At 36.4% G+C, this 25,204-nt stretch overlaps 4 protein-coding genes and 2 pseudogenes across 6 annotated transcripts; 3 read left to right on the top strand and 3 right to left on the bottom strand.

Moving 5' to 3' along the window:
* Positions 1 to 8,988: 8,988 nt before the first annotated feature.
* On the bottom strand, positions 8,989 to 10,561 carry LOC104741409 (protein BOBBER 2 pseudogene; annotated as a pseudogene). The gene is made up of 2 exons (XR_015579579.1): positions 10,422 to 10,561; positions 8,989 to 9,944 (listed from the first exon to the last, which is right to left on the bottom strand). The product of XR_015579579.1 is annotated as a protein BOBBER 2 pseudogene (transcript).
* Positions 10,562 to 10,658: 97 nt separating this feature from the next.
* LOC104743575 (putative pentatricopeptide repeat-containing protein At1g28020 pseudogene) lies at positions 10,659 to 11,884 on the top strand (annotated as a pseudogene).
* A 1,993-nt stretch (positions 11,885 to 13,877) lies between these two features.
* Positions 13,878 to 15,298, top strand: LOC147928113 (putative pentatricopeptide repeat-containing protein At1g28020). Its single transcript, XM_087486022.1, has 3 exons — positions 13,878 to 14,138; positions 14,233 to 14,605; positions 14,703 to 15,298. The coding sequence occupies exons 1-3, from the start codon at positions 13,878 to 13,880 to the stop codon at positions 15,296 to 15,298; spliced, it is 1,230 nt and encodes a 409-aa protein (XP_087342148.1).
* Positions 15,299 to 15,682: 384 nt separating this feature from the next.
* Positions 15,683 to 16,959, top strand: LOC104741407 (uncharacterized). The gene is made up of 3 exons (XM_010462267.3): positions 15,683 to 16,074; positions 16,219 to 16,507; positions 16,590 to 16,959. Exons 1-3 carry the CDS (start codon positions 15,761 to 15,763, stop codon positions 16,797 to 16,799), a joined length of 813 nt encoding a protein of 270 aa, XP_010460569.1. The 5' UTR covers positions 15,683 to 15,760; the 3' UTR covers positions 16,800 to 16,959.
* LOC104741406 (sphingosine-1-phosphate lyase) lies at positions 16,853 to 21,998 on the bottom strand. 2 transcript variants are annotated; one of them, XM_010462266.3, is made up of 15 exons: positions 21,499 to 21,998; positions 21,364 to 21,409; positions 20,715 to 20,866; positions 20,555 to 20,614; positions 20,172 to 20,396; positions 19,942 to 20,083; positions 19,681 to 19,731; positions 19,490 to 19,581; positions 19,096 to 19,222; positions 17,949 to 17,964; positions 17,759 to 17,866; positions 17,609 to 17,663; positions 17,381 to 17,527; positions 17,200 to 17,278; positions 16,853 to 17,117 (listed from the first exon to the last, which is right to left on the bottom strand). In XM_010462266.3, exons 1-15 carry the CDS (start codon positions 21,708 to 21,710, stop codon positions 16,995 to 16,997), a joined length of 1,635 nt encoding a protein of 544 aa, XP_010460568.1. In that variant the 5' UTR covers positions 21,711 to 21,998; the 3' UTR covers positions 16,853 to 16,994. The 2 variants fall into 2 exon arrangements, with proteins under 2 accessions (XP_010460568.1, XP_087340885.1); XM_087484759.1 differs by having other exon boundaries at positions 20,704 to 20,866; positions 21,499 to 21,836.
* A 651-nt stretch (positions 21,999 to 22,649) lies between these two features.
* LOC104741404 (nuclear transport factor 2B) lies at positions 22,650 to 24,003 on the bottom strand. Its single transcript, XM_010462263.3, has 2 exons — positions 23,496 to 24,003; positions 22,650 to 22,973 (listed from the first exon to the last, which is right to left on the bottom strand). The coding sequence occupies exons 1-2, from the start codon at positions 23,799 to 23,801 to the stop codon at positions 22,899 to 22,901; spliced, it is 381 nt and encodes a 126-aa protein (XP_010460565.1). The 5' UTR covers positions 23,802 to 24,003; the 3' UTR covers positions 22,650 to 22,898.
* Between the last annotated feature and the right edge of the window lie 1,201 nt (positions 24,004 to 25,204).

Below are 25,204 nucleotides of genomic sequence, written 5' to 3'. Positions count from 1 at the left end.
ATTTCTCATGGATCAGTACAAAGGCAATAGATATCAACTGTCTTTAGAACTTCTTTATTGTATATTGCATTTTTTCCCCTACGACCAGCCCTTAAAATAGAAGCAAGTGACCACCATCGATCTTCTGCAGCAAGGGAAACTATTTTTATGAAAACATCATCGAGGAGATCCGGCATCTTGGGTTCTCGAGCGGACATAGGGCTCGAGTGGAGCTTCTTGGGTGCTCGAGCGGACATATTATTTGGTTGGGCAGAATACAAGAAATTTATTTGGAAGATGAATTTAATGAGTTAATACATATAGCAGCCAGAGAATGAGTCAGTAGGTACAGACAGATTGTTTCTTGTGATAACTCAGCCATAACTTTACTTTAAATCAGCTGTGACATGACTCGACGAGACCTTTCGTTTTACTGTAAATACCATAACTCAGCCATCACATGATTCGACTTTACTTTTTGTTTTTCCAACTATAACTCAGCCGTTAAGCAATATTTTGGCGGGAAACCATAAGTTAACCTAATAATAGACGTGACCTTTCGTTTTCCTATTGTTTAAATTTTAAGTAATCATAATTGTAATATTCAATTGTTAGAATAATACTTTTACAAAAAAAAATCTAAATTCAAATATTAATTATTTAATTATTTTGATAATATATTGTAAAAAAGCTCACTTTATGAATTTATTATCGTGTGGATCTGAACCGACCAAACCGAACCGAACCGGAAAACTAATTTTTGTGATATCACTTTTTGTGATATCACTTTTTGTGATATCGAGTGACGTTTTAATATCTCATAACTCAGCCGTACGAAGTATATAATTCAATTATAATTCATAACTCAGCCGTGTGAAGTATATAAATCAGCCGTAACTTAACCGTAAATCAGCCATAATTTTGAAAATAGACAAATCAAAGTTTTACAAATCCAAGTACAATTCCTACCAAAAGAAATCCAAATATTTTACATATCATAGTACAATTCCTACCAAAAGAAACGAAACGAAGGACGTAATTCTTTCTTATTTAACCTTACTCATAAAATCAGGTGCCTCATCGTAGATTTCTGCTGCCATTTTAACCCATATAGCCTAGATATTATGATCACATATGCCATCGAAAGTCAAACCAAACGCTAGACATTCTACAAACTTTATAGCATACACGCCATAGTCACCAACTTGTATGTTTTGAGGGACCTTGGAGACACTCTTCCTCCTGAAACTGAACTGACTAAAAGTAGGTGTACGCCATTTGTCAGGAACGTTCTCGTTCATCATTGCTGGAATCATCCGCGCAAACGCCCTACAAGCATTCATCATTCTAATATCATTATCTTTGTTTGCTTGACCCACGATGCTATCATAGCAATCAATATGCCTTCTGATGAGATCCACGTGCAGCGCCACCCAGTGATTGCCTCCAGTTTGTGGAGCAATATACAGGTGATCCACATCTTCTATCCACTTCAAATTAGTCGGTTGATCTGAAGGTATCAAACCTTTAACTAACTCTTCGTAACAATTGCCATTGAATTTAAACAGTTTGGGTTTCATCTCGAACTGAGCATAGTCACGAACCATCGTTCTGGTGAACCACAGGTCTACAAACGAAATGCGTTTGTTATGTTATGGGAATGGATCTCGGTTGTACTTAATACTGAGGAGTCTCATAAACGCGCCCATGTGTTGTAAAACAGAAAACTGAGTAAAGAACAGCAACTCAGCCATAATGTAATATAAGTCAGTCGTAAACAATAACAAATCAGCTATTATGTATTATAACTCCGCCGCCAACACTAACAACTCAGTCATTATGTATTATATCTCAGCCGTAAACATTATTACTCAGCCGTCAAGTCATTATATCTCAGCCGTAAACATAATAACTCAGACATCAAGTTAAACTTACTTCATCAGACAACCACCCAAATGTATCATGCTTCACTGGCCAGTTCTTTCTTTCAGTGATGAGAGTCCTATAGAATTCAATATTTGGTGTTGACTTGCCTAATGATGTATCCCTAAGAAACAAATAAGGACAGGTTAATATAATGTTAACAAGCTGTGATTAACAAGGGTCTAAAAGGTCATACTCGGCTGTCTTTAGGTACTCCAAAAGTTTTTTCAACTTGATCGGATCAACCGGTGCTAGAGGATCATATATTCCAGCTCCAGGTACAGAGTTCTTCCTCATGCACGTCAGTCTGTTGTCTCCAATATAAGGAAAAATTCTTGCTTGTGTAGCTTGTTGTGTATTCAATGCACTTCCATCCGGGGACAGCTTAACACTCTCCAGCCTTAAAGCTTTAATTCTATCAAGACTAATCTTTTCCTCCTCATCATCCTCAGATTCAGGTTCAAGGACATCGTTTTCAGCCATTAACTCGGCTGTCATATCACATATATTGTTGTCAACAGCGTTGGCACCAGCGTTTGCATCAACTTTTGCACCAGCTTTGGCTTCTCCCTCAATCAAAACAGGTTCTACAAATTGCAACGGCTTCACGGCAGTAGGCTTAGTAGTCTTTCTACCTCTTCTCTTTTGCGGATTATCTCCAACTTTCTTTTCCGCCAACTCTTTGACTTTCTTTGCCGCCAACTCTTTGGCCTTCTTTGCAGCCGCCGCCTCATCTTTGGCCTTCCTTGCGGCAACCTCTTTGGCCTTCTTTCAATCTAATTCTTTGTCCTTCTTTGCATCTTTGGCATTTTTCCACGTGTTCAGCCGTTGATTTGGTTTCGTAGCAGTTGGAGACATCTCAACAAAATTAAGAGGATCATCTTTGATCCTTTATTCAGATTCCTACTAATCCCATCCAAACCACTGCCATCTACCTGTATGACATAGCGAACATAATTCAGACATAATTCAGATAATGATAACTCAGACATAAAATTAAGATAAATCAGACATTACCAGAGGACTGTTGACAGAGTAGTTTTCTTGCTTTTTTCCTGGAATGACTGGTGGACCTTTTGGTGTTTGTAGATTTTCCCGAAGGTATTCTGGTAACAGGCTCGTTATTTTGAAATTTGAACACGCATCATAAGTGTTTTGGTAAGTTTGCCCAACACCCATGGAAAGCACATGCTCTTTCATCTGTTTGATTTCACTCTCAAAAGGTCCAAACCTGGTATCAATCCTTTCCTACATCCTCTGTTCTATTTTATCTCCAATCTTCTTCTCCAGATCCAAAGCAATGTTTTTTTCAAAAATGTCAAACCTTAAGGTTAAATTAGACACCAACTCAACGATAGTTGCAACCGACCCATCTTCTCCAGCATCTTCCTCCTCAGTAGCACACTGAAACAAATACATAAACCATCGTAAACAAGCTAACGAAAGATTACATATAATATAAACACACTATATACCATATCACTTACCTTTATTCCTTTCTTCTTCTTCTTCCTCTTCTGTGCAGCTCCTTCACCAGATTCACCACCCTGACTGTTTGAAACGTCCACCTTCTGGACTGTCTGCTTTTTTGCGGGAGGAGATTCAGACTCAACATCTGTTTTAGCTTCTCGCTTTTTCTTCTTATCACTCCCCTTAACAAACTTACCCTTTACAAACTTACCCTCATGTATGTCTTGGATAAGGCGATCAAGTGCAGGGTCATCTTCTTGACCTGGCCACGTATGAAATAGCTCCCTTACATCATCCTTCATAAATATTTTAGTCAAACGCAGCTGTTACATAAGAGATTATGAAACCCATCATTAAGTTTTAACTCAGCCATCACTAAACCATAACTCGGTCAACACAAAACATTAACTCAATCGTGACTTAAAAACCTTACCTCACCAAGCACTTTGATCTCTTCAGCAATTACGGTTTCCAGCATTGAACGTGTACGGTTTCCACCCCATTAAAGCAACGGTATGCCACCATATTTTTCTTTTCTTGCATTCCCAAACCGATCTCCAAAGCATTTGATGGACTCATACGCCCAAGCCTGTAACACGGGTGTAAAACCACTCAGCCCTAAAAGAACAATAACTCAGCCATAACTCAGCACTTACTATACTAAATAATAACTCAGTCATAACAGCCGCTAATCACTCAACCACTGCTAAACCATATATCAGCCATCATTTAAACAATAATCAGCCAGTAACTATCATTCTATCATAACACAATCAAAACCTTACCTCACCAAGCTCTTTGATCTCTTCAGCAATAACCGTTTCCATCGTTGAACGTGTACCGTTTCCACGCCATCGAAGCAACGGTATGGCATCATCTTCAGCTGATGCATTCCCAAACCGATCTCCAAAGCATTTGATGGACTCATACGCCCAAGCCTGTAACACGGGTGTAAAACAACTAAGGGTGTACGACTTTCCCGTAGGCTTCAACATCTTTATAGAATCAACAAGACCTTCAAATGCTGACCGACCCCACAGATAAGTCTTCATCGCTTCATCATCAAAAACTCTTTTCGCACTTTCATATGGAATTCTAGAGTTATGATGCAAACCATAAAGTCCAATGTGTTGAAGAAGCAACAGCCCCAACCATTTACGATAATTAGGGTTTTTCCATCCCCGGCACACGTTTAATGCTTCCCTGAGTTCATTTAATGATGGACCTTCCCCACCAGGCACTTGCAAAAGTCTGAAGAACGCTTTGTGTTCCTCTTCAAGTTCAAACCGTTCTGTCGGCATTGGGTCTATGTTTAACCCCGTGACATGAGCAAATTCATTCAACCCAAACCTGATAGGTTGACCACCGACCACAAACCAAAGCTCCTTCTTATGTACCCTTAACTGGTTACATAGTAGGAAATGTACAACATTACCAGACCAGACGAATTGGCTATCAACTAGCTTAGAGATTATTCCAATAAGTACTTTCTTCGTTTCATCCCACGCATCTTGTCCTATAGATACCCTAATATGACGGAAATCTAACATCTTGAAATTGGTATTAATTTGTTTACTATATATAATAGACTTCATTTCTGGCCAAAGTCTTGGGGGGTAATCCCTTGCTTGTTCTTCAGAAATATCCTTAGCCATCTGATAAATATAATTCAGCAGTAAAGCATTAAATAAATCAGTCATAAAATATGACAAACTCAGACGCAATGCATATAATAACTCCGCCACAAATACATAACTCAGCCGTAAAGCAGCCGTAAACTAGAGGAAGACACATACCGGAACTCGAAGACGAGACGGCTTAGACGGAAACAAACAAGACAGCGACGACGGAGAGAGAAAGAGAGAATGAGAGAGAGAGAGTTTTTTTATCGTTTAGGGTTCGTCGAGAGAGAGAGAGATTTCGTCGACGAGAAAGAGAGAGAGTTTTTTTTTTCCACGGGGTTTGTGAACAGTTTTTAACTGTTCACTTTCCCTCTCAGCCATAACTTTACTATAAATAAGCCGTAACATGAGTCGAATAGAACGTTCGTTTTCCCGTAAATATTATAACCCAGCCATCAAGTCATATATAACAGTCATCTACTTCCAGATTATTCCTAGTGATAACTCAGCCATCATATAAATCTGCCATCTACTTTCGTTTCTAATTTCAGATTGTTTCTCGTAATACCTCAGCCATAACTCACTATAACTCAGCCATTACATGGATCGACGAGACCTTTCGTTTTCCCGTCAAACTATAACTCAACCGTCAAGCAATATTTTGGCGGGAAATCATAATTTAACCTAATAATAGACGTGACCTTTCGTTTTCATATTGTTTTTCATTTATATTCTCCTCATTCATATGTCTGACTCTCTTTCATCTCATTCTTCGTTTCTATTGTTTCACTTTATACACTCCTAAATCACAGATCTGTCTATCTGTTACATCTTCCTATCGACATGGAAGTTGTTCCTCATATCAATGGACAGTTTTTGAGAGATGTCGAAGCGATCATTTGCGCCACTGATCGGGGGAATATTTCGGTTCTAAACCCTGGTGTGGGTTCCTGGGTTGACACAACCATTGTTACGTGGTTCAAGTTCCTTCACGTTCTCTCTATCGCGATTGGAGGAATACTTCAACACAACTTGCACCGTGCATGGCCGATGTCCCGCTTGATTCCCTTCCATTTTAAGAGACGATGGATTATCCTCCTCGCAGTAAGATCACTAAAACAAACCACCATATTGATATTATTCTATACTCTTACCGTTTCTTTCCTTTAATTGTAGCGTAAATACACGTGGGATCCAAAGCATACTTTAACGGTCTGGACGCAGTTTAATTTGGTGGCTAGAACGTTATTCAGATCCAAGATGCGTGCTCTCAAGAGGATATGGGCGAAAGGTGGCAATAAACCCGAGATGCTGAGCAACATAGTTTGGAATGATTTGGTCCATATGTTTGAAGAATTTGGCCCATATGACGTCGGTTTCATAAAGTGATTTCCATTGTACTTTTGTGTCGTCTTCTATATGAACTATGAACTATGATTTTGTGTTTTTTTTTTTTTTGATTTCGTTTATGTTGTACCTTCATATTAATATAAATTATTCGTTATTTCGATATCTCAGTCATTACGGAATGATAACTCAACCATAAAGTTCGATAAGTCAACCACAATATCTGATAACTCAGTCATCACTTTATCTAAATTTTTTACATAACTCAGTCGTGAATATCTCATAACTCAGCCAACCCTCAAATTAGAATGTGTAAAAATCACTCTAAGTCTATAAATATACCTTTTTATTTGGTTGGAGAAATACGTTTTCAAAAATAAAATTCGAATAATCATTATTTAATTATTTTGAATTATATATTGTGAAAAAAGCTCACTCTATGAATTTATTATGCGTGTGGATTTGAGCAGGCACAAAATTAGTGATTTTTCGCGTTTCCCTAACAACACTTTTTGTGACATCGATAGACGTTTTAATATTTATTAGGAGAACGAAAGATCAAGGAAAGAAAGAAGAATACGTTTTCATATTAATGAGAAGACCCTAAAATTCAGCCGTCATAAAATATAACTCAGCCATGACTCCAATTATAAGACTAAATAACCGAACAAACCGAACCGAACCGAAAAACTAACTTTCCCCAATTTGGTATTTTTTGTATTGGTATTTTCGATTAATTACGGTTATATGCAGGTTAATATCGGTTATATTAAGTTAATCTACCTAATTTGGATAACATTTTGGTTATTTATGGTTATATATTAATCTAACCGGCCCATAACCGGAGATAACCGAATAGTAATTTCAAAAATTTTAAAATTTTAAATGGTTATCATATTAGTAAACCCAAATTACCACCTTAAATCAAACACATTAGAACCAACACCAAACTGTTAAATTAAAATCCATAATGTTGGAAATATGAACCCTACACCACAAATCCTAACCCTAACCCTAACCCTAACCCCTAAATGTCATGTTTTGACTGTTTGACACATTTTGATCAGAATATGTAAAAATCGCTCTTTGTCTATAATTATTACTTTTTATTGGTTATAATAATAGTAATATACATATTTCCATTGTAAATTTAAATTTTGAGTTATAAAATTTTTAATTTACAAATATCTCATAAGTCAGCCGTTTATTTTGATAACTCAGCCATGTAGTCAAATTTTCTTAAATAAATTTCTAAAATTTGAATTCAAATTTTGAATTCTTTTTAATAATAAATCTTTAAAAATGTATTTATTACGCGTGTGGATGATAACAAGAAACATTATTATAGTTTGCGTCTCCCCAACAACACTTTTTGTATTCTCGAGAATGTATATAATAAATTAATATGGCCTTTGCATAACTCAGCCGTAACACAATTAATATGGCTGCTACATAACTCAGCCGTAACATCAATGTTAATTTAATATACCACCCTAAGTCAGTCGTATAAAGTACATAACTCAGCCGTAATGTATAGTATTGTTAAACGACGTCTTTTGATTTATTGTTTTAGTATAAATGATGGGATTGGTATTAATTTCTCTAAACTCTAGATTAGAGTTTCCTTCAACGTATAGTCTTGGGAGGTAATCCCTTGCTTGTTCTTCAGAAATAATCACCATCGACATCTGATAAATAATATAATTCATAAGTAAATCATAAAATAAATCAGCCATAACATAAAACAAACTCATACACAAAGCATAACATAACTCAGCCACAAATAAATAACTCAGATCTAAAGCACAAAATAATTCGGTCACCAATACAAAACTCAGCCGTAACTCAGCCACATCAACAAACAAATCAGCCATCAAATCGAATAGATCTAACAAATCAGCCGTAAACCCTAAAAGTAAATCAGCCATCGAATCGAATATATCTAACAAACCAGCCGTCATTAGAGACGGCGACAATCAGCCGTAAATCATCGATAAAAACTCACATTCAGCCGGAAAAATCGAAACTAAACATTCGACACATACCGGAACGTTTAAACGAAGACGAAGACGACGAAGAGAGAGAGAGCGACGACGAAGAAAGAGAGTGCGACGACGAAAAAAGAGAGGGCGACGACGAAGAGAGTGAGTGCAACGACGAAGAGAGTGACTGCGACGACGAATAGAGAGAGAGCGAGCAAATACGGCGAGAGATGACGACGAGAGATTGACGGCGACAGAGTGGACAATGACAAGTGTGACCGGCGACGAGAGACCACGAAGAAGAGTTTTTTTTTTTTTTAGTATTGGCGGTTTGTGAACAGTTTTCACTGTTCACTTTCCCTCTCTTTGATATAAAATTATAAACAAGAAAAAATAAATGTTGATCTGAAAAAAAACTGCTTAATGACATGTTAAATCATATATGATGTGTATTTTAATTTGCTGATGTGTATATTTTTTTTTTCTGACCGAAATCGAAAAACAAAACCCAAGAGGTAAATTGTAATTACACCCAGGGCACTAAACATTTGAGTAATTTTCAAAAAAATTTATAGATATGAGTAATAAAACAACTTTTGAATAACATTTGAGTAATTCTTTCTATATAATATGGCTTTTGGGGACAAAGGCCAAGCGCCTTTGGATCTTCTTTATAACCATTTTAATTTTAAAAATTATCCTCCAAAAAAAACAGATATGCATAACTAAACCGGTTTTGATGAACACAAAATGGATTTAAGAGAAAAAGAATTGAATGAAAATCAGTTAAACTTTGCATTAGAGAAGTCCATCCCAGGATGCTGAGCCATGAACTTCTTGAGCATATCTTGTTTCTCTATCTCATCACTCGTTGGAAGTCCCATCTGCTTCTGCCTTTGATCAAACATCATCTTCTCAACGGTCTGGCGAGTTTCGGGGTCGAGATCACCCAGTTTGCTGCTCTCTGGCTCAACTTTCTGAGTGTCTATTTCAGGTTCTCCTTTCACACAATATTTCCACCACTCCATCTGGTCTTGCTTCGTCAAGAGCACCGATATGACCTTTTGATCCTCGATATTCCAAAAGCACTCGTCAGGCTTGACAGGGTGGAAGAGTTCTCCATCGATCATTGGATCTTTCCCTTTGAGACCAACTTTAAGACGGTTCTTCTTGATTTCACAAGAAACAAACCGTGATTTAGTCCCGATAGGCACTGAAATGTTAACCGTAACCTCTTGAAGATTCTGTGTCCACGAGTATGTCTCGAGATCAAGCCCATTCCCTTTGTTAGGGACGATGAGACCTGATTCCTGTTTCTCCTCCTTGGGCTTATCAACCTCCATCGGCTCCGTCAGCTTCAAGCTCTCCTTTTCCACTTCCGTAATCTCTTCCGTCAACTTCAAGCTCTCCTTCTCCATCTTCTTCTTCTTCTCCGTAACGGCAGTGGCAATCTCCTTCTCAGCGGGGTCTTTCTTGAGAAAGTTGCTCTCTCTGCCAATAAAGTCAAGGACCTTCTCTATAAACCCTAACGGGTTTGAAGGATCAAAACTTGCTGCAAACGGCAACAGCGAGGGTCTATCCTCCACCATCTCAGAGATAATCGCCATTGTTTTCTGTTTAGCTATATAAAATCAAAACCAGAATGAATTTTTCTCGTCGTTAATGGACAAAATACTAGGAATTTATAGGGAAAGCCAAAAAGTCTAAAAAGGAAAGTTTCCAACTTGTGTTGAATCTTCCCTTTTCTTCAATTCCCCTTTCGAATTCAAAATTTCTGTAATTATTCAGGCATTTTTCCTATATACCTTTTAGTTTAATCACTATTTAAAGCATTTAAAAATTAAAACATAACTGAAAATAAAAAATTTAAATGCATATTTTAAAAGATTAAGATTTGTTTCTAGAAAACAAAATGAAGCTTCAGATTTTTTTTTTTTTTAAGTCCGATATTAATTGAAAAATTATAGCTTCACACGATTTTTTCTTGTTCTTATCTAATTTTTGTATTTTATAATTATATACACAAGAAGTTGCTATACAAGCAAACTAGAAAGAAACAAAGTTCGTAATATTAAAAAGTTTTACTCAACGTGTGTACCTCAGCGAAAAAGAAAGATCAGGGAGCTCAGAAACCCTAATTTCTAAATTATTACTCTGCCGCCTAAAGCATGAAGCCAGTTCTTCAACCATGCGCGAGGGCCATTCCAGCTTTCAGGAGGTATCTGTTTCGCTCTGCCGGAACCCTATCTTCGCCGGAGCTTAACGACAGCCTCCATCGTCATATCACCACGACCAAGGGCGATCGGAAGGCTTCATTCATCCCAGTGCTGGATCAATGAAAGCAACAGGGCAAGCATATAAATCCTTCGGATCTCAGAAGCATCATCGAAACCCTCAGCGATTCCCATCGATTTCCCCAAGCTCTCAAGGTTCCTCTTTGGTTTTGATTCTCTTAATTACCGTATCCGAGTTTCATTCCCAATATATTTAATGTATCGTTCATGATATAATCTGTATACATAGTTGTTTAATTTTCTGTGTTATTGGTGGTTTTAGGTATCAGAGTGGATGAGTGACCAGAAAGTTTGCGATCTAGTTCCTGAAGATTTCGCAGCTCGGCTTCATCTGATCGAAAACGTTCTAGGTTTGGAAGCAGCAGAGAAGTTCTTCCAAAGCATTCCCGAGAACAAGAGAGATGACTTTGTTTACACCACTATCTTAAGCTCGTACACAAGGTCTGATAAAACTCGGGATAAAGCTGAGTTCATCTTCTGGAAGATGAGAGAGCTAGGCTACCTCTCTAAGCCCTCTGCGTTTAACCACATGGTGTCTCTTTACATTCAGCTAGATAAGCGAGATATGATCGACAAGATTCTGAACCAAATGGAGGAGAACAATGTCAAGCCAAACAATCTTACGTTTAACCTTAAACTGCGGCGTTACGCAGCTGTTACAAACATCGAAACAATGGAGAGGCTATTAAAAGAGCACGATCCTACAGCATTGGATTGGCGCACGAGCTGCGAGATTGCAAAAGCTTATCTGAAACATGGATTAGTGGTAAAGGCCATAGGGATGCTGAGTAGAGCCGAACAATCAGTAGAACCCATATCAAAGAAGTTAGCTTACGAGTCGTTAATGATGTTGTACGGTGATGCAGAAAAGGCTGACGAAGTTTACCGCATATGGGAACTATACAAGGACGACGTTTGCCACAATGATCTTCGCCACATGAACAGCGAAGGATATCGATCAGTAATTAGTTCCTTATTGAAATTAAATGACATCAATGGGGCAGATAAGATTGTAAAAGAGTGGCATGAAGGAGACAACGAGTTTGATGTGCGAATTTTGTCTATGATGGCGTCTGCATATTGCAAGAGAGGCCAGCTAAGGGACGCCGAGAAACTAACACATAATGTTATGATGCGGAAGGACAGGCCCATTCAAATATCCCTGTTGATGCGCGTAATTCTCTGCCATGGGACCAACGAATGGTTGGAATTGGATGAACACCTATTTTTTAGTTTGGGCAATACTTTTGTGGTTCTGAACTTGTAGGGACACAGATTTTTTCTTTTTAAAACCAAGCCCAGGTTTTCGTTTAGAATATTGTTCTTTTAAGTTAGAAAAAAAAACACCATGGTTCGTCTCATGTTATTATGGGATCTTAAAATATTGGGAAAAGGGAGTATGTGGCCAACTCTTTTAGACAAATGTATACACGTGATTTTAAGCTAATGTTATTTGTCATTTATGTAATCATTTTCGATTCGACCACCAATTCTTTCCAACTTCTATTGGACCACCACCTGCTCGTAGTTTTGAGTTCGTTTATACGATGTAGACATGTAGTCTTGAGAATTATGGTGGAGTTTATTTTAAAGCTGAAATTTTGATGCGATGACAAAGTGATCAAGAAGAATATTTGGTTTATACTTCAAAGTACTTACCGAACTGGTTTAAAATTTTAACCCAAAACACCAAATTTAAGTTCCATTTGAGTTTCCTATTATGGACTTATTAACTCTCTCTAAACAATTAATTTTAATTTAGGAAAATTCTCCAAAAATATTAGTACTTTTTTTCTGTCATCTAATTATTATTTAATGCAAATATGAAAACTATTACGCTTCTTTCCCTATGCATTCAATCATGGCGAACAGCTCTAATTGTATATCATTAAGGGTGGGCATTTAAACCGAACCAAACCAAACCAAACCGAACCAATCTAACTCAAACTAACCCAAACCATACCCAATCATGCACTCCAACCATTTGATTATGTTTCTTCTCAACCCAACCGAACCGAACCGATAACCCAATGTGTTTCTTAAATCAATTAATAATATTATTAAAATTATAAATATGTGATCTTACTTATTACCCCTTGCCTTTGGTTTCTATTTTACTTTATTTAACTTTCTTTATAAATTAACTCAATATATATATAGATTTAGTTACATTTAATATTAGGTATTAATTTTATTTTTATAGATTTTCTAATTTATTTGATTAATTAACTATTATAAAACCATAATCAATTTTATTTTGTTACATTATTTGACTTTTAAACCGAATTAAAACCAAACCAAACTAAAACCAAACCGAACCAAACATAAATCGATCCGAACACAAACCAAACCAAACTAACTTCGGTTGAGTTTGGTTAGAGCTTTACCAAAACCGAATAAACCGACCCGAACCAAACCCAAACCGAATCCAAAATTAAAACGAAATGCCCACCCGTATATATCACATCTATTGTAAACTTGTCAACTTAATTAATTCGTAAATTAATTAATAAATCGTATTATCGGTACATCGAATCTCAGACTTCTTGGTGTACAAGCATTAATCAAATTGATCGACCATTTGACCAAAGAGGCTTCCACAAAAATACTACTCCCTCCGTTTTAATTTACTTGTCATTCTCGAATTTAAATTTTGTTTCATAATATTTATCGTTTTAAATTTTCAATGCAAATATTTGGTGAATATTCCAGTTTTATCTCTGCTGTATTAATGTTTTAACCAATGAAAAAATTATAAAATATATTAATAAAGGGTAAAACAGATAATTGAATATTTTCTTAATTTGTGTACGACAAGTAAAAAAATACGGAGGGAGTAGTACTTAAGTTTTTAGTTTTATAAAAAGTATTAAAATCCTAAACATTAAACCATACTTCCTAAAATTTAGACAATAAACTCAAGATAGTTAACTAAAATCTATATATAAAAAAAAAAAAGAAATTGAACCCTTGAAAATTAATATATTTGTGTTTGTTGGTTTTTTGGAAAACCAATATTCTTGATGGTATTTTTAGAATATTAAATTAATAATGATATTTTGACAACAAACTAAGAAATAAAATTGTAGTATTTTGAGTAATTTTTATTTAGTTTATATACTTATGAACTTGTTGGATTATCCAGCAAACTAAGAAATAAAATTACTTGAGCGACACGTCGACCACAAAGACCCGAAAAATAAAAATAAAAAGGAGAGACAGAGCTCAGAGAAGCCTTAATTTACTCTGTCGCCTAAATCATGAGGCTAATTTTTCAACCATGCGCAAGGGCCGTTCCAGCTTTCAGGAAGTATCTGTTGCGCTCTGTCGGAACCCTATCATCGCCAGAGCTTAACGACAGCCTCCGTCGTCATATCGACAAGGCCGGTGAAGATCCAAAGGCTTCATTCGTCCCAGTGCTGGAGCAATGTAAGCAACAGGGAAATCAATTGAATCCTTCGGATGTTAGACGCATCGTTGAAACCCTCCGCGATTCAAAACGATTTCCCCAAGCTCTCAAGGTTCCTCTTCTTATTCCAAACCTTCCTTTTTGTACTTTCCATTCTCTCAAATCAGTAGTTGGTTAGTTGTGTTATTTTGGTGGTGCATGTTTAGGTATCAGAGTGGATGAGTAACCAGAAAGTTTGCGATCTAGTTCCTGAAGATTTCGCAGCTCGGCTTCATCTGATCGACAAGATTCTAGGTTTAAAAGCAACAGAGAAATTCTTCAAAAGCATTCCCGAGAACAAGAGAGATGACTTTGTTTACACCACTATGTTAAGCTTCTACGCAAGATTGGACGAAACTGAGTCAACCCTCTGGAAGATGAAGGAGATAGGGTACCGCTCGAAACCTCATATTTTTAAGCACATGATGTCTTCGAAAACACTGGCTAAAGCTGAGTCAATCTTTGGGAAGATGATAGAGCTGCGCTACCTCTCGAAACCCTCTCCTTTTAACCACATGATGTCTCTCTACATTAAGCTAGGTAAACTAGATATGGTGCACAAGATTCTCAGCCAAATGAAAGACAACAACGTTGAGCCGGACAATATCACGCTAAACAATAAACTGGCTTTACGCAGCCGAATCCAACATCAAAGAAATGGAGAAGCTTTTAGCAAAGTGCGATACAAATACATTTGAATATTGGCGAACGTGCAGAGACATTGCAAAAGCTTACCTGAGACATGGATCAGTGGTTGAGGCAGTAAATATGCTGAGAAGAGCCGAGGAATCACTAGTTGATCCCGAGTCAAAGAAGTTAGCTCACAAGTCCTTGATGCGGTTGTATGGGGAAGCAGGGAAGGATGAAGACGTTTCCCGTATATGGGAGTCGGATTATTTCGACAAGTACGAAAACGATTATCGATTAGTACTTTATATCTTACTCAAATTAAACCATATCAATGAGGCAGAAAAGATTTATTATAGTTGGAACCCCAACAAGCATGATGTCAGAATCGTGGCAATGATGGCATCTGCTTATTGCGAGAGAGGCCAGCTAAAGGACGCCGAGAATGCTATGCTTGCGGGTGTGGTACGCCCAGCCGTAGATAACGTGTTCAACTTAGCGCTCGGGTCTGTGCTCGTGGCTTTGGTTTACGTTTTAGGTAAGCTTGTGGTTCTAGTGAAGTTCATTTTAAAGATGGCTTTCGATGCAATAACAACGGCGATCTAAGGATAAAAAGACCATGGAGAAATAGAACAATTAATAGATTAGCTTTCCTATTGTTGTTATCGGAGTACGTAATTAGGAACATTGCATCATTTTTTATGCTTTGTTTTTTCACTAGCACAAAGCTGGAAACCTACTTCCAACCCAGTTTAATTATCTGTTTTCAAATTGTTGAACTTGGGTTGTTTTTTAACCATTTTGTCTTAAAACATGTTGTAATAATAATTAAACATTGCAACATATGCCATTGACATGACACGTTGAAAGGCAGGTAATGAACACTCACGTCTTCACTTTGACACGTGTACATCACCCAAGTTTTCACGTGGAACTACGTCAACAAGAGATCCTCCGTCTTCATAAATTCCATTCTGGCACTATCAACTTCATTCTTTCTTATCTACTGTTTGAATCATCATCAGATCACAAGGTAAACAAGACTTTGTTTATAAAAAAAATCGAATCATGTCAGGCGTAACTCTAGCGGTGGGTCCAAGACCTGACGAGGGTAAAACGTCATCATCTTCCGGTGAGAAGGGACTGTGGTCGGGGATGACAGCGGCTGGAGGTGGCGGTTTGATGGGGTCACTGAGGGTAATAGAACTACAGCTAGTTGCCTTCATACTAGTCTTCTCAGCGAGCGGTCTCGTACCGATACTTGACATGCTTTTTCCAGCGTTTGCGTCTATCTATATAGTCGCCCTTTCGCGTTTAGCTTTCCCATCCCATGGTGTTTCAACCACTTCCCGTGAAGTCTTCCACGGCAGCAAACTCTTCAGGTTCCAAATCCATCACAAGAAAAAAAACAACATCTCTGTTTTTATATTGCTTTCTTGATCAAAATTGTATGACCTTTTTATAGTTTATTGTTCAAATCTTGATCTTTTTTTTTTTTGGTTGTAATTTTTCTGGATAATGAAAAGGATGTACGTGGTTTCGGGGACAACGATTGGTCTGTTCTTGCCTTTAGCTTACGTATTAGGTGGTTTTGCAAGAGGAGATGATCATGCGGTGAGATCAGCGACACCGCACTTGTTTCTACTGTCGTGTCAAATCCTAACAGAAAATGTAATAAGTGGCCTTTCTCTGTTTTCGCCACCGGTAAGAGCTCTCGTCCCACTGCTCTACACAGTCTGGAGAATCTTTGTCATCATTGGTTGGTCTAAAGATGTCTGGCTCAACAAGTCGTTACCAATGAATGCTACACCCAATGTACTATCTAATACCTGTCTTTACTCAATTGCAAGTCTTTTTAGAGTCAGTTGATACCAAATCATATGAAATCGTTTTTCAGGTTGTTGCATGGTTCTGGTTTGGACGGTATTTAGCAATAGCGAACTTGGGCTACTTCGGAGTGAATCTACTCTGTTTCTTGATCCCTAGGTTTCTGCCTCGTGCCTTCGACCATTACTTCAGAGAAAGAGACCAAGTGTTGGCGAAAAGCCAAGAAGACAAGCCGGTTCAAGTTCTTAGATCAAAACCTTCTGATCACAAATCTGATTGATCATCTTTGTTTTATTCGAGTGTGTAACGTAACACGCACTTTTAGTTGCTTAATATCGAGATTATGATGAATTTTATTAGTAGGGCGAAAATGAAACAATGTGGTTGTGAATGTACAAATGCTTTGCTCTTGCAACTGAAATGTGAAACCAGTTTACCCACTTGATGATTCTTTGATCTTTAAAAAAAAAAGGTTTTAATATTGACTGTCCATGAAACTAACCAGTAGCTCATTCACCATGCCTCGGTCCGGCATCTTCCCTGCAGCTCCATATATTGGAGCCAAGCCTCCAGTGATCGGTCCTGGATTTGCTTTCACCTAAAAAAAAAGGTAATAACAACGAGAGATCAATTGAGGAAAAAGAAAGAGGCAATCAAAAGAATTTCATCAATGGACTCACAGTCTCTACAGCTCCACGCAGATCCTGGAGGAAGTCATCGACTACAGGGACGTGTTGAAGAGTTATACATATATGAATGCTGATCCAAAAGACACATGGACAAAAAGTTTCAAAACAGTGAAGAGAGGAATGTGGTCTTATGATAGTAGAAACACCAATGTTTTGGTCTTTTAAGATTTACCTGTTGGGTCTCTGTAGTGCATTCAAATGCCAACCTTTTGACGACATGATGTCGTTCACTTCAAAGATATCTAATTCTTTAGAACCAAACGCCACAATTGTCATATCTGGCTTTCCAATGACGAACAGTTCATGGATTTCTCTTACGCTGCAGATAACGATAGTTAGTCAGAACTATAAAGAATTGAAACGATTGAAGAAGGGCACATGTAAAAAGTAATTTCCGAACCCTTCTTCTAGTCTCTTTGATGCTTCCATTATCTTGCTTGTGTTTTGTAGGTAGCCTGTTGAACAACAGTAGCATACAGAATCAACCATTTAATCTTTGAAAAACTTTAATGACCAGAAGATTGAGAGAGTGAGATATCTATTGTGAAACCTTCCTCGCCCAGAGACATCATTGCAGCCCAAGCACCAGCAACCAAAGAACCAGGCCTACTCCCAGCTATAGTTGGGGACACGTATAGACCTCCTGACCATTCAGTTACTGCATAAAACACAGTTTCAGATTTGCATGAATTCAAAGTCTTCTTGTTTTCTTAAAGATAGAAATAGCAAAACACACTTACCAGCAACAAATTGGTGCTGTTTTGTAGGTGCAGGGGCAGACATTTGCAGGAAAAAAATTCACATGTCAGGTTAAGATAATACACAAAACTATACTTTGCATAGCACTGAATAGAATATGCAAAAGTTCATAAGAGGAATGTGACAGTGTGAATGATTTCAGGGAAACAAAATTGATTGGTAGCACTCAACCGCCTCTTTTGGAAATGAGATGTTCAAATGGCTACCAATCATCATGTCGGTTGGAGATGAGCGGTTGGAGTCGATGGAAAAAGTGAGTGGTTGTAAGTGATTTTGAGCGGTTGAAAAAATGAAAACCAACCACCAAAAAATATGAGTATTTGGCAACTTCAGTTGCAAGCGAAGATTAAACAATTTGTTTTCATTAAATATTTGTTCATAATGATGATTTTTTAAAAAAGTGGAAAATATTAATGTGTCTGTAGTAATACATGTGAAGAAGTTAAATTTGATTGGATTTTCAATTAGTCTGATAAACTTTTATGTTTTGTTACTAATTTAGGCTTTGAAAATATATACACAATTTTAATTTAATGACAGATTCACTTGTAAGAACTTATAATTAGCCTAATTGTAGAACTAAATTACAATTATATGTTTGAAATGTTTTAGATAATCATCACAACAACCATTAATATTTCAAATTAGGAATTTTAAAATATATTTATTATTGCATACAATTTTTATAATTTAATGGTTATTAAGTTTTCATGTTATAAAATATAATATGTTCTTCCATATTTTATTATTGAATTAAATTAATTTAATTTTTTATAATTTAATATAACATGTACTATTCAACCGCTATAATGCTATCAATCAAGCAAAATACTCAACCACCCTCTTCAACCATACCATCTTTTCTATCCGCTATCTTTAACCGCTCTCTTTTTAACCGCTCTTTTTTCAACCGCTCAAAATTTTCTAACCGCCTCGTTTAAACGTGGTCACCAATCAGAGGCAACAAGGAAACAAAAGTAAGCAATATTGTGGGTATGTTTTTGTAATGAATAGTGACACAACAAGCATGGCAGAATCAGAAGTCAGGAGCTGAATATAAACCAATCGTATGTGCTTGGTACTGAGCCTGGAGAAATTGATAAGAGTGGAAAAATAACAAATACTTACCTTTCTGATCTCATGATTTCTGTAGAGAACTGTACTGGTTCCTTTAGGAGCCAAACCATATTTATGCACGTCCACAGAAATTGAAGTAACTCCTTGTACAGAAAAATCAAAAGCTGGGATCTGGTACCTGGAAAAAGGTGAAAATTCAGTCTCTATGATCTAATTAACCTAAATAGTACCAAGAAATTAATGTAAACCTGAGATCCAATGCTCTGGGGGAAACTACGAGAAGTGGCAGTAGAACAGACATACACATACCATACATTAACTATCAATTATCATTTCTCTAAGTTATGAACTTAGCTTCTTAAGTCCTAAACCTATAAAGTAGATCCGATTTGCAAAAAAGGCAGGCCTTTGATAAGCCGCTAGAAAAAAAGACAGTTACACATACCCAAGTTTGCGAGCGAAAGGTAACACAAAACCACCAAGGCAAAGGTCAACATGAAAGCATATTCCATAGCTAAGAGCCAGTTGACCAAGCTCCTGTAATGAAAGAAAAAAAGGAATGTTTCCAACACATTCATTGCATGTAGAAGAACACATATGTCTTTAGAATTACATGAGAAGGAAAAACCAGTTTACCTCAATAGGATCGATGATGCCATGAGGAAATCCTGGTGCTGATCCAACAATCTGAAAAAAACAAAGCACACGCCCTAACTTTAAAGCTGTATCACAGTAACATACATAAAAGGTGATAATGCTTCTGAAGTTAAATCTTTTAACCATTAAAATGCAAAAGGCAAGGACTGGATATGTAGTAGAGACCATAAGTATTAAACCATGGAACCTGTAAAGGTAAAATTTATAAAACATATTGCAACTGGCAACTCAAAATATTACCATGATGGTGTTTCTGTTAATATGCCGCCTTATTGCCTTCACATCAGCTCGGAAGTCTTTGTCTACTGGAACTCGCCACAACTTGATGTTGAAGTACTGGGCCGCCTTATCATAAGCCGAATGACCCGATTCAGGTATAATCCTACACTTACATATGAAATATTGTTCCATCAATTAAGTTTAAAGTACATATTTGATCAATGTTAAGCGAGGGATGAAATGAAACATACATTTCTGGCCGTGTGATTCCCTTCTTGTACTTCATATAGTCACGAGATGACTTCACAGCCAACACTATACTTTCTGTTCCTCCAGACGTCATGTTTCCACATATTTGTTCTCCTGAAACCGTTTCTTTACTCCCGAGTAACGCAGCAGTCATTGCGACTACTTCTGACTCAAACCGCACCACACTCTGGAACACGTCTATATGCAACGGATTGGTATGCGCAAACCTGGAAAGCACCATCCAAACATACCATACACATCGTTAACTTGAATGATATATTATACACAAATAAAGAAATCGCCACTCTCAGACCCAAGAATAACAACACAAAAAGCAGAAGTCATATTCCATGAAGATAAGAGCAAAAATCTTGCTATAACATACATTGAACATGCTTGATTTATCAATGCAAAATGTCCTTCAGACTCGCCTCCACCTATGTATCTGTTAGAAAAGGTGGTGGAAGTTTAATTAATCTCCACCGTAACCACAAAGAAATTTGAAGAACTAATTTTTTAAAAGGCATCAACTACCAGAGACATACACAGTGCCAGAGCATTTTCCTTGCCAAATAGCGTCATTCCTCTTTTCAATCTCCATTTTCTCGAGAACTTCAACTCCTAGACCTTTTACTGGCAATGTTTCAGCCCGATTCTTTTTCTTAGAGCTACTACCAGATTGTAATTGATCAACAACCTATGAATTAGAAAAACACAAACATCAACTCGTTACACAGATATTAAAAAAAAAAAAAAAGACACAGTGGGATGTAACAAACATTGAAAGTCTCTCTAACCAAGAAACATATGCTCTTAAAAAAGAAGCTAGTATGGTTCTGGTCTCAAATCCCAAGTAAAATTTTATATATTAGTGAAAACTTAAGATCACAATGAGAGGCTCATAACTCTATACTATTCAATGACCATCAAAATCATGTTTCAAATAGCCATGGGACCATTTCATGCCAGATAAATTATAAATCCTTAACTAGTGATGCAGCCATCCATCTAGAACATTAAAAAAGAAAAGAAAAAAAAGACAAATGGAAGAGAAGAGCATTTAATAAGGCTTGTTAAGCATTTCTATTTTTTGAAATGTTTCCACTTAAAATACCCACAAGAAGAAGATACAACAAACAAAAAAAAAAATGGCCATTACAGGAACAATCTAAAGATTCAAACACAAACACCCACCTTTTGTTTCTCAGCATCTATGTAATTCTGCACTCCAGGTATCATTCTGTTTCATTTTCCCACAAAAAAACCATTAGTCTCTCTCACCCCATCAAAAAAAAAAAAAAAAAAAATATAAGATATAAAGATTCTCACTTGAGGAATCCCATGATAAACCCGACAAGACACGCTTTCAATCCTTTGTCGTTCACAACGCCCAAGACAGATCCGATGATCTGAGCGAGGAAAAGAGTGAGAAGGGGAGCCAAGAGCAGAAACAGAGGCTCAAACTCAGACAAACGCGAGTTTAACGAGCCTCGAGCTTGCATCACCATTGATTTCATCGAAGAATATGAAAAAAAATCCATTTTTTTTTCCTTTCTTCAGGGAGATTGAGATGGTGAGAAAAAAAAAAGTGAATCGTTTGGGACATAGAATAAGGAATATAGAAAAAGGATAGATAGGATGATCATCATAAAACGAGGTCATCTCGTGAATAGTGTATGAGATTGCGACAAAAGGTCTCTTTTTTTTTTCCTTCATTTTTTTGGCGCTTTGTGTTTTTTTAGTTGCGTGTGAAGTCAATTTTTTAAAGCGAGTTACTTTCAGAGACTCTCTGATCTGATGGGGTGGTGAAAGCTACACGGCATCTAACTGGAACCAAACTCAAACTTTTATGTATATATATATATAACTAGTTTGGTTTATCATTTTATAATTAGAAAAAGAACGAACACAAACACTAAAATCAGAGCAGACTCCATATTAATTGGGTGCCTTGTTCACTTCCAAGATTAATTGGGTGCTTCAACAATCCAGGTTACCTACTAGAAGCTTAAGATTGTATTAACCTTCTGAATATTGTTAACTGCCTGAGCATAGAGGAATTGAATCAACGGTCAAATCAGTGAAGCTGAGACTTTTCTTCCGGAAAAAAATTTGATCTTTCGTATTGGGTATGTGAAGCTGCTGGATTTTGTGGCTTAATTAGTAGACTTGTCTGACTCGGACTTGCCAAAGCTTATCAGGTAAAGGTATTGTGGAAACTTGAAGCAATCTCCAACTGCAACCCCAAAAACAACTCCGACAATACACAAAATATAACCAAACCCACACTTTAATCAAATTTGATGGAACTTGTGGAATTTTTTACAGAGAGGGTTCATTGAAGCTCCTAGCAAGTCTTGTAGCGATGAATAGAGTTGACTTTAGGACACATGAAAGAAGACAAATCTCTTTCAAAAGCCAAGCTTGGACTAAATATATTCGGATAAAAAGCATATTCCCACAAAGAAAAAGAGCCAAAATGACATTGGAAACCATACGAATTGTGTCTTAATCAAAGTCATTAGATTGTAATGACACAAGTGAACAAACCATCCAAACCAAATACAAGAGAGAGAGAGAGAGAGAGTTTTTTTTCTCTCTTCTCAAGGTAAATCATCTAGGAATAAAAACAAAAAAGGACAAGACAGGAAATGATAGAAGGATTGCTCATATAGTATATAGGAAGGCAACAACAATCATGTATGCTAAAAACAATCTGACTTGATGGTTCAGGCGTAGTTCAACCTGAATATATCGTTGAACACGTAAAAGCTTCCTTGTGGCGTCGGCATCAAATGAAACATCTGAAAGCACACACAATGAAAAAAACAGTTCATACATGTGTTGTTGTTAGATCAAGACCAAAGAATACCAAACCAGACAATACATATAAGCCAAGCTTGCTACATAAAGAAACACTAGAGGAGCTCAAGAAACTTAACAAATGACTGAAACAGGGAACATGCCAAGTAGGTTTATATACTCCCACCACACGAACACAAACCAGGAAATACACAAGATTGGATAAAACAATGTTACAAAGTCATAAGAAACTCATCAATTTTGGCTTAGGGAGGGAGCCATCTCTCTACAATCTAATCCACAAAACTCAGAGCTCAGCTAAATTTGCCAGACTAAATAGGAGCTCAAAACGAATCACATGACAAGGAGCAACACATCATTGGAAGGATCTGTCTAGTCACAGGAGAAATTCAAACTTGGGAATAGTCAGATTTACAGATCTATCAGCCAATTTCTAAACCCTAACGATCTAATCAGATATAGATCAATCGAGGAGAAAGAGAGAGAGAGAGAGAGAGAGATACCTGGCTGAACTTGAGGGTGTGCTCCTCGCCGGCGAGCTGGAGGTTACCGGAGACGAAAACGAGCATACCGGAGGCAGGACCAGAAGGCTGGCAATCAACGGTGGAGATGTGGTGCTTGCACTGGTTAAAAGGGAGAGAGGTGAGCTTAGCGACGATGCTCTGAACTCCTTGGATCTTTTGACCTTCGAAGGTGAGCATAGAAGCTTCCTGGTAAAGACCAGCGAGACCGACGCGGTTAGTATCGAAGGTGGAGTAGTAATGCTCGACGAAGGCCTTGGACACTGCATCGGGATCCATCTGAGACATTATTGTTAGATTTGATTTGTGAGTCGCAAAAATGGGTTTTTGGTTTTTCTTATCTTTTTATTTATTCTCTCTTGGAAGAAAGGAGACGACGGATCTTATTATATAATCAAATGAATCTCATGTGAAAAATCTTTGCGTCGCTACGACGCTGCTTTTATTTTTTCCTTTTTTCTGTTTTTTTTTTCCTTGTCATTTTGTTATTTTTTTACTCTTTTTTTATAATCATTTATATACTTTTTTCCAACAGAATGCCTAGAGTAGCTAAGATTATTTATGTACAATGTATGAACTAGAGTACCTAAGATTTGTCTTATTTTTAAAAATAATTATTCTAATACAGCTAAGATTTATAAAAAACAATTTATTTTTATTTTATAAGTTTAGATATTTAAATTTGATGTGATTTTAGATATGTACATCTTAGATATAACCAAAAAAGGTTACCAATAAATTTTTCTTGTATATTATATAAATAGTTGTATGTTTTACAGCTTATATATTGAATACAAATTATTTATCAATAAATCACATTAAATTTAAATTTTTCATTTTTAACTATGTGAGATTGAAATATATATGTAAACAACGATTAATCTATTGAAAAATTAAAATATTACCTTGATAATGGATATAAATATATTCACACGTAAATTTAAAAACATACCAATATTATAATGAATTTATTGTTTGAATTTATAATCGTTTATACCAAAAAAAAATAGTCCATAAAGTAATCTCACATTTATTATAAATTTAGAAGAAAAAAATTAATGGCTTATTATTTAACTTAACTTCAGGTAGGAATACTTAGTATATCTCATGTATCCCGGTTCATGGAAGAGTTCATCTTGCTTCTTATGAGTTGGTCGTTTTGATGTCCTTTTGGTTACCAGTTTAATTTCCTTCATTTGAGTTTTAAACTCTAGAAATATATTTATTTTATATTGGCTTAAATTGTGTTTTACAATGTATACTTCAAAGTTTAATCAATACTATCTCGCCAAAAAATAATACTTAACTTAATTTTTTTGTTCAAAAGAAAATAAAAATTTGGTTTTAATTTTTTTTTGTTGTATCCCCTTTGTAATAAAATGGAAGTACACAACACTGTTTTGTAGACTATATAATTTTAATAAATTGGTTATAAATAGGTTATAGATTAATTGGTTACAAGTTAAATAGTGAGTTCAATTTTAATTTATTTTCGGAAGATTTTATTACTATAGCGCGTTGTTTCCAAAAATCTTAAAGAGAATATTCTAAAGAATCATTTGATATCATCTAACTTACCATATTAATTTTCTTTATTAAATTATTTATCAAATCAAATCTTTTGATATCTAACTTAACATATTAATTTGTTAATTATCATTATACTTCACCTCTCATTTTTATATATGAGT

Source organism: Camelina sativa, chromosome 14 (assembly GCF_030686135.1).
Source record: "Camelina sativa cultivar CO46 ecotype springtype chromosome 14, ASM3068613v1".
NCBI lineage: Eukaryota > Viridiplantae > Streptophyta > Magnoliopsida > Brassicales > Brassicaceae > Camelina > Camelina sativa.
The sequence above is the reverse complement of the archived record's forward strand: the minus strand, read 5'-3'. Positions and strand labels throughout refer to the sequence as shown.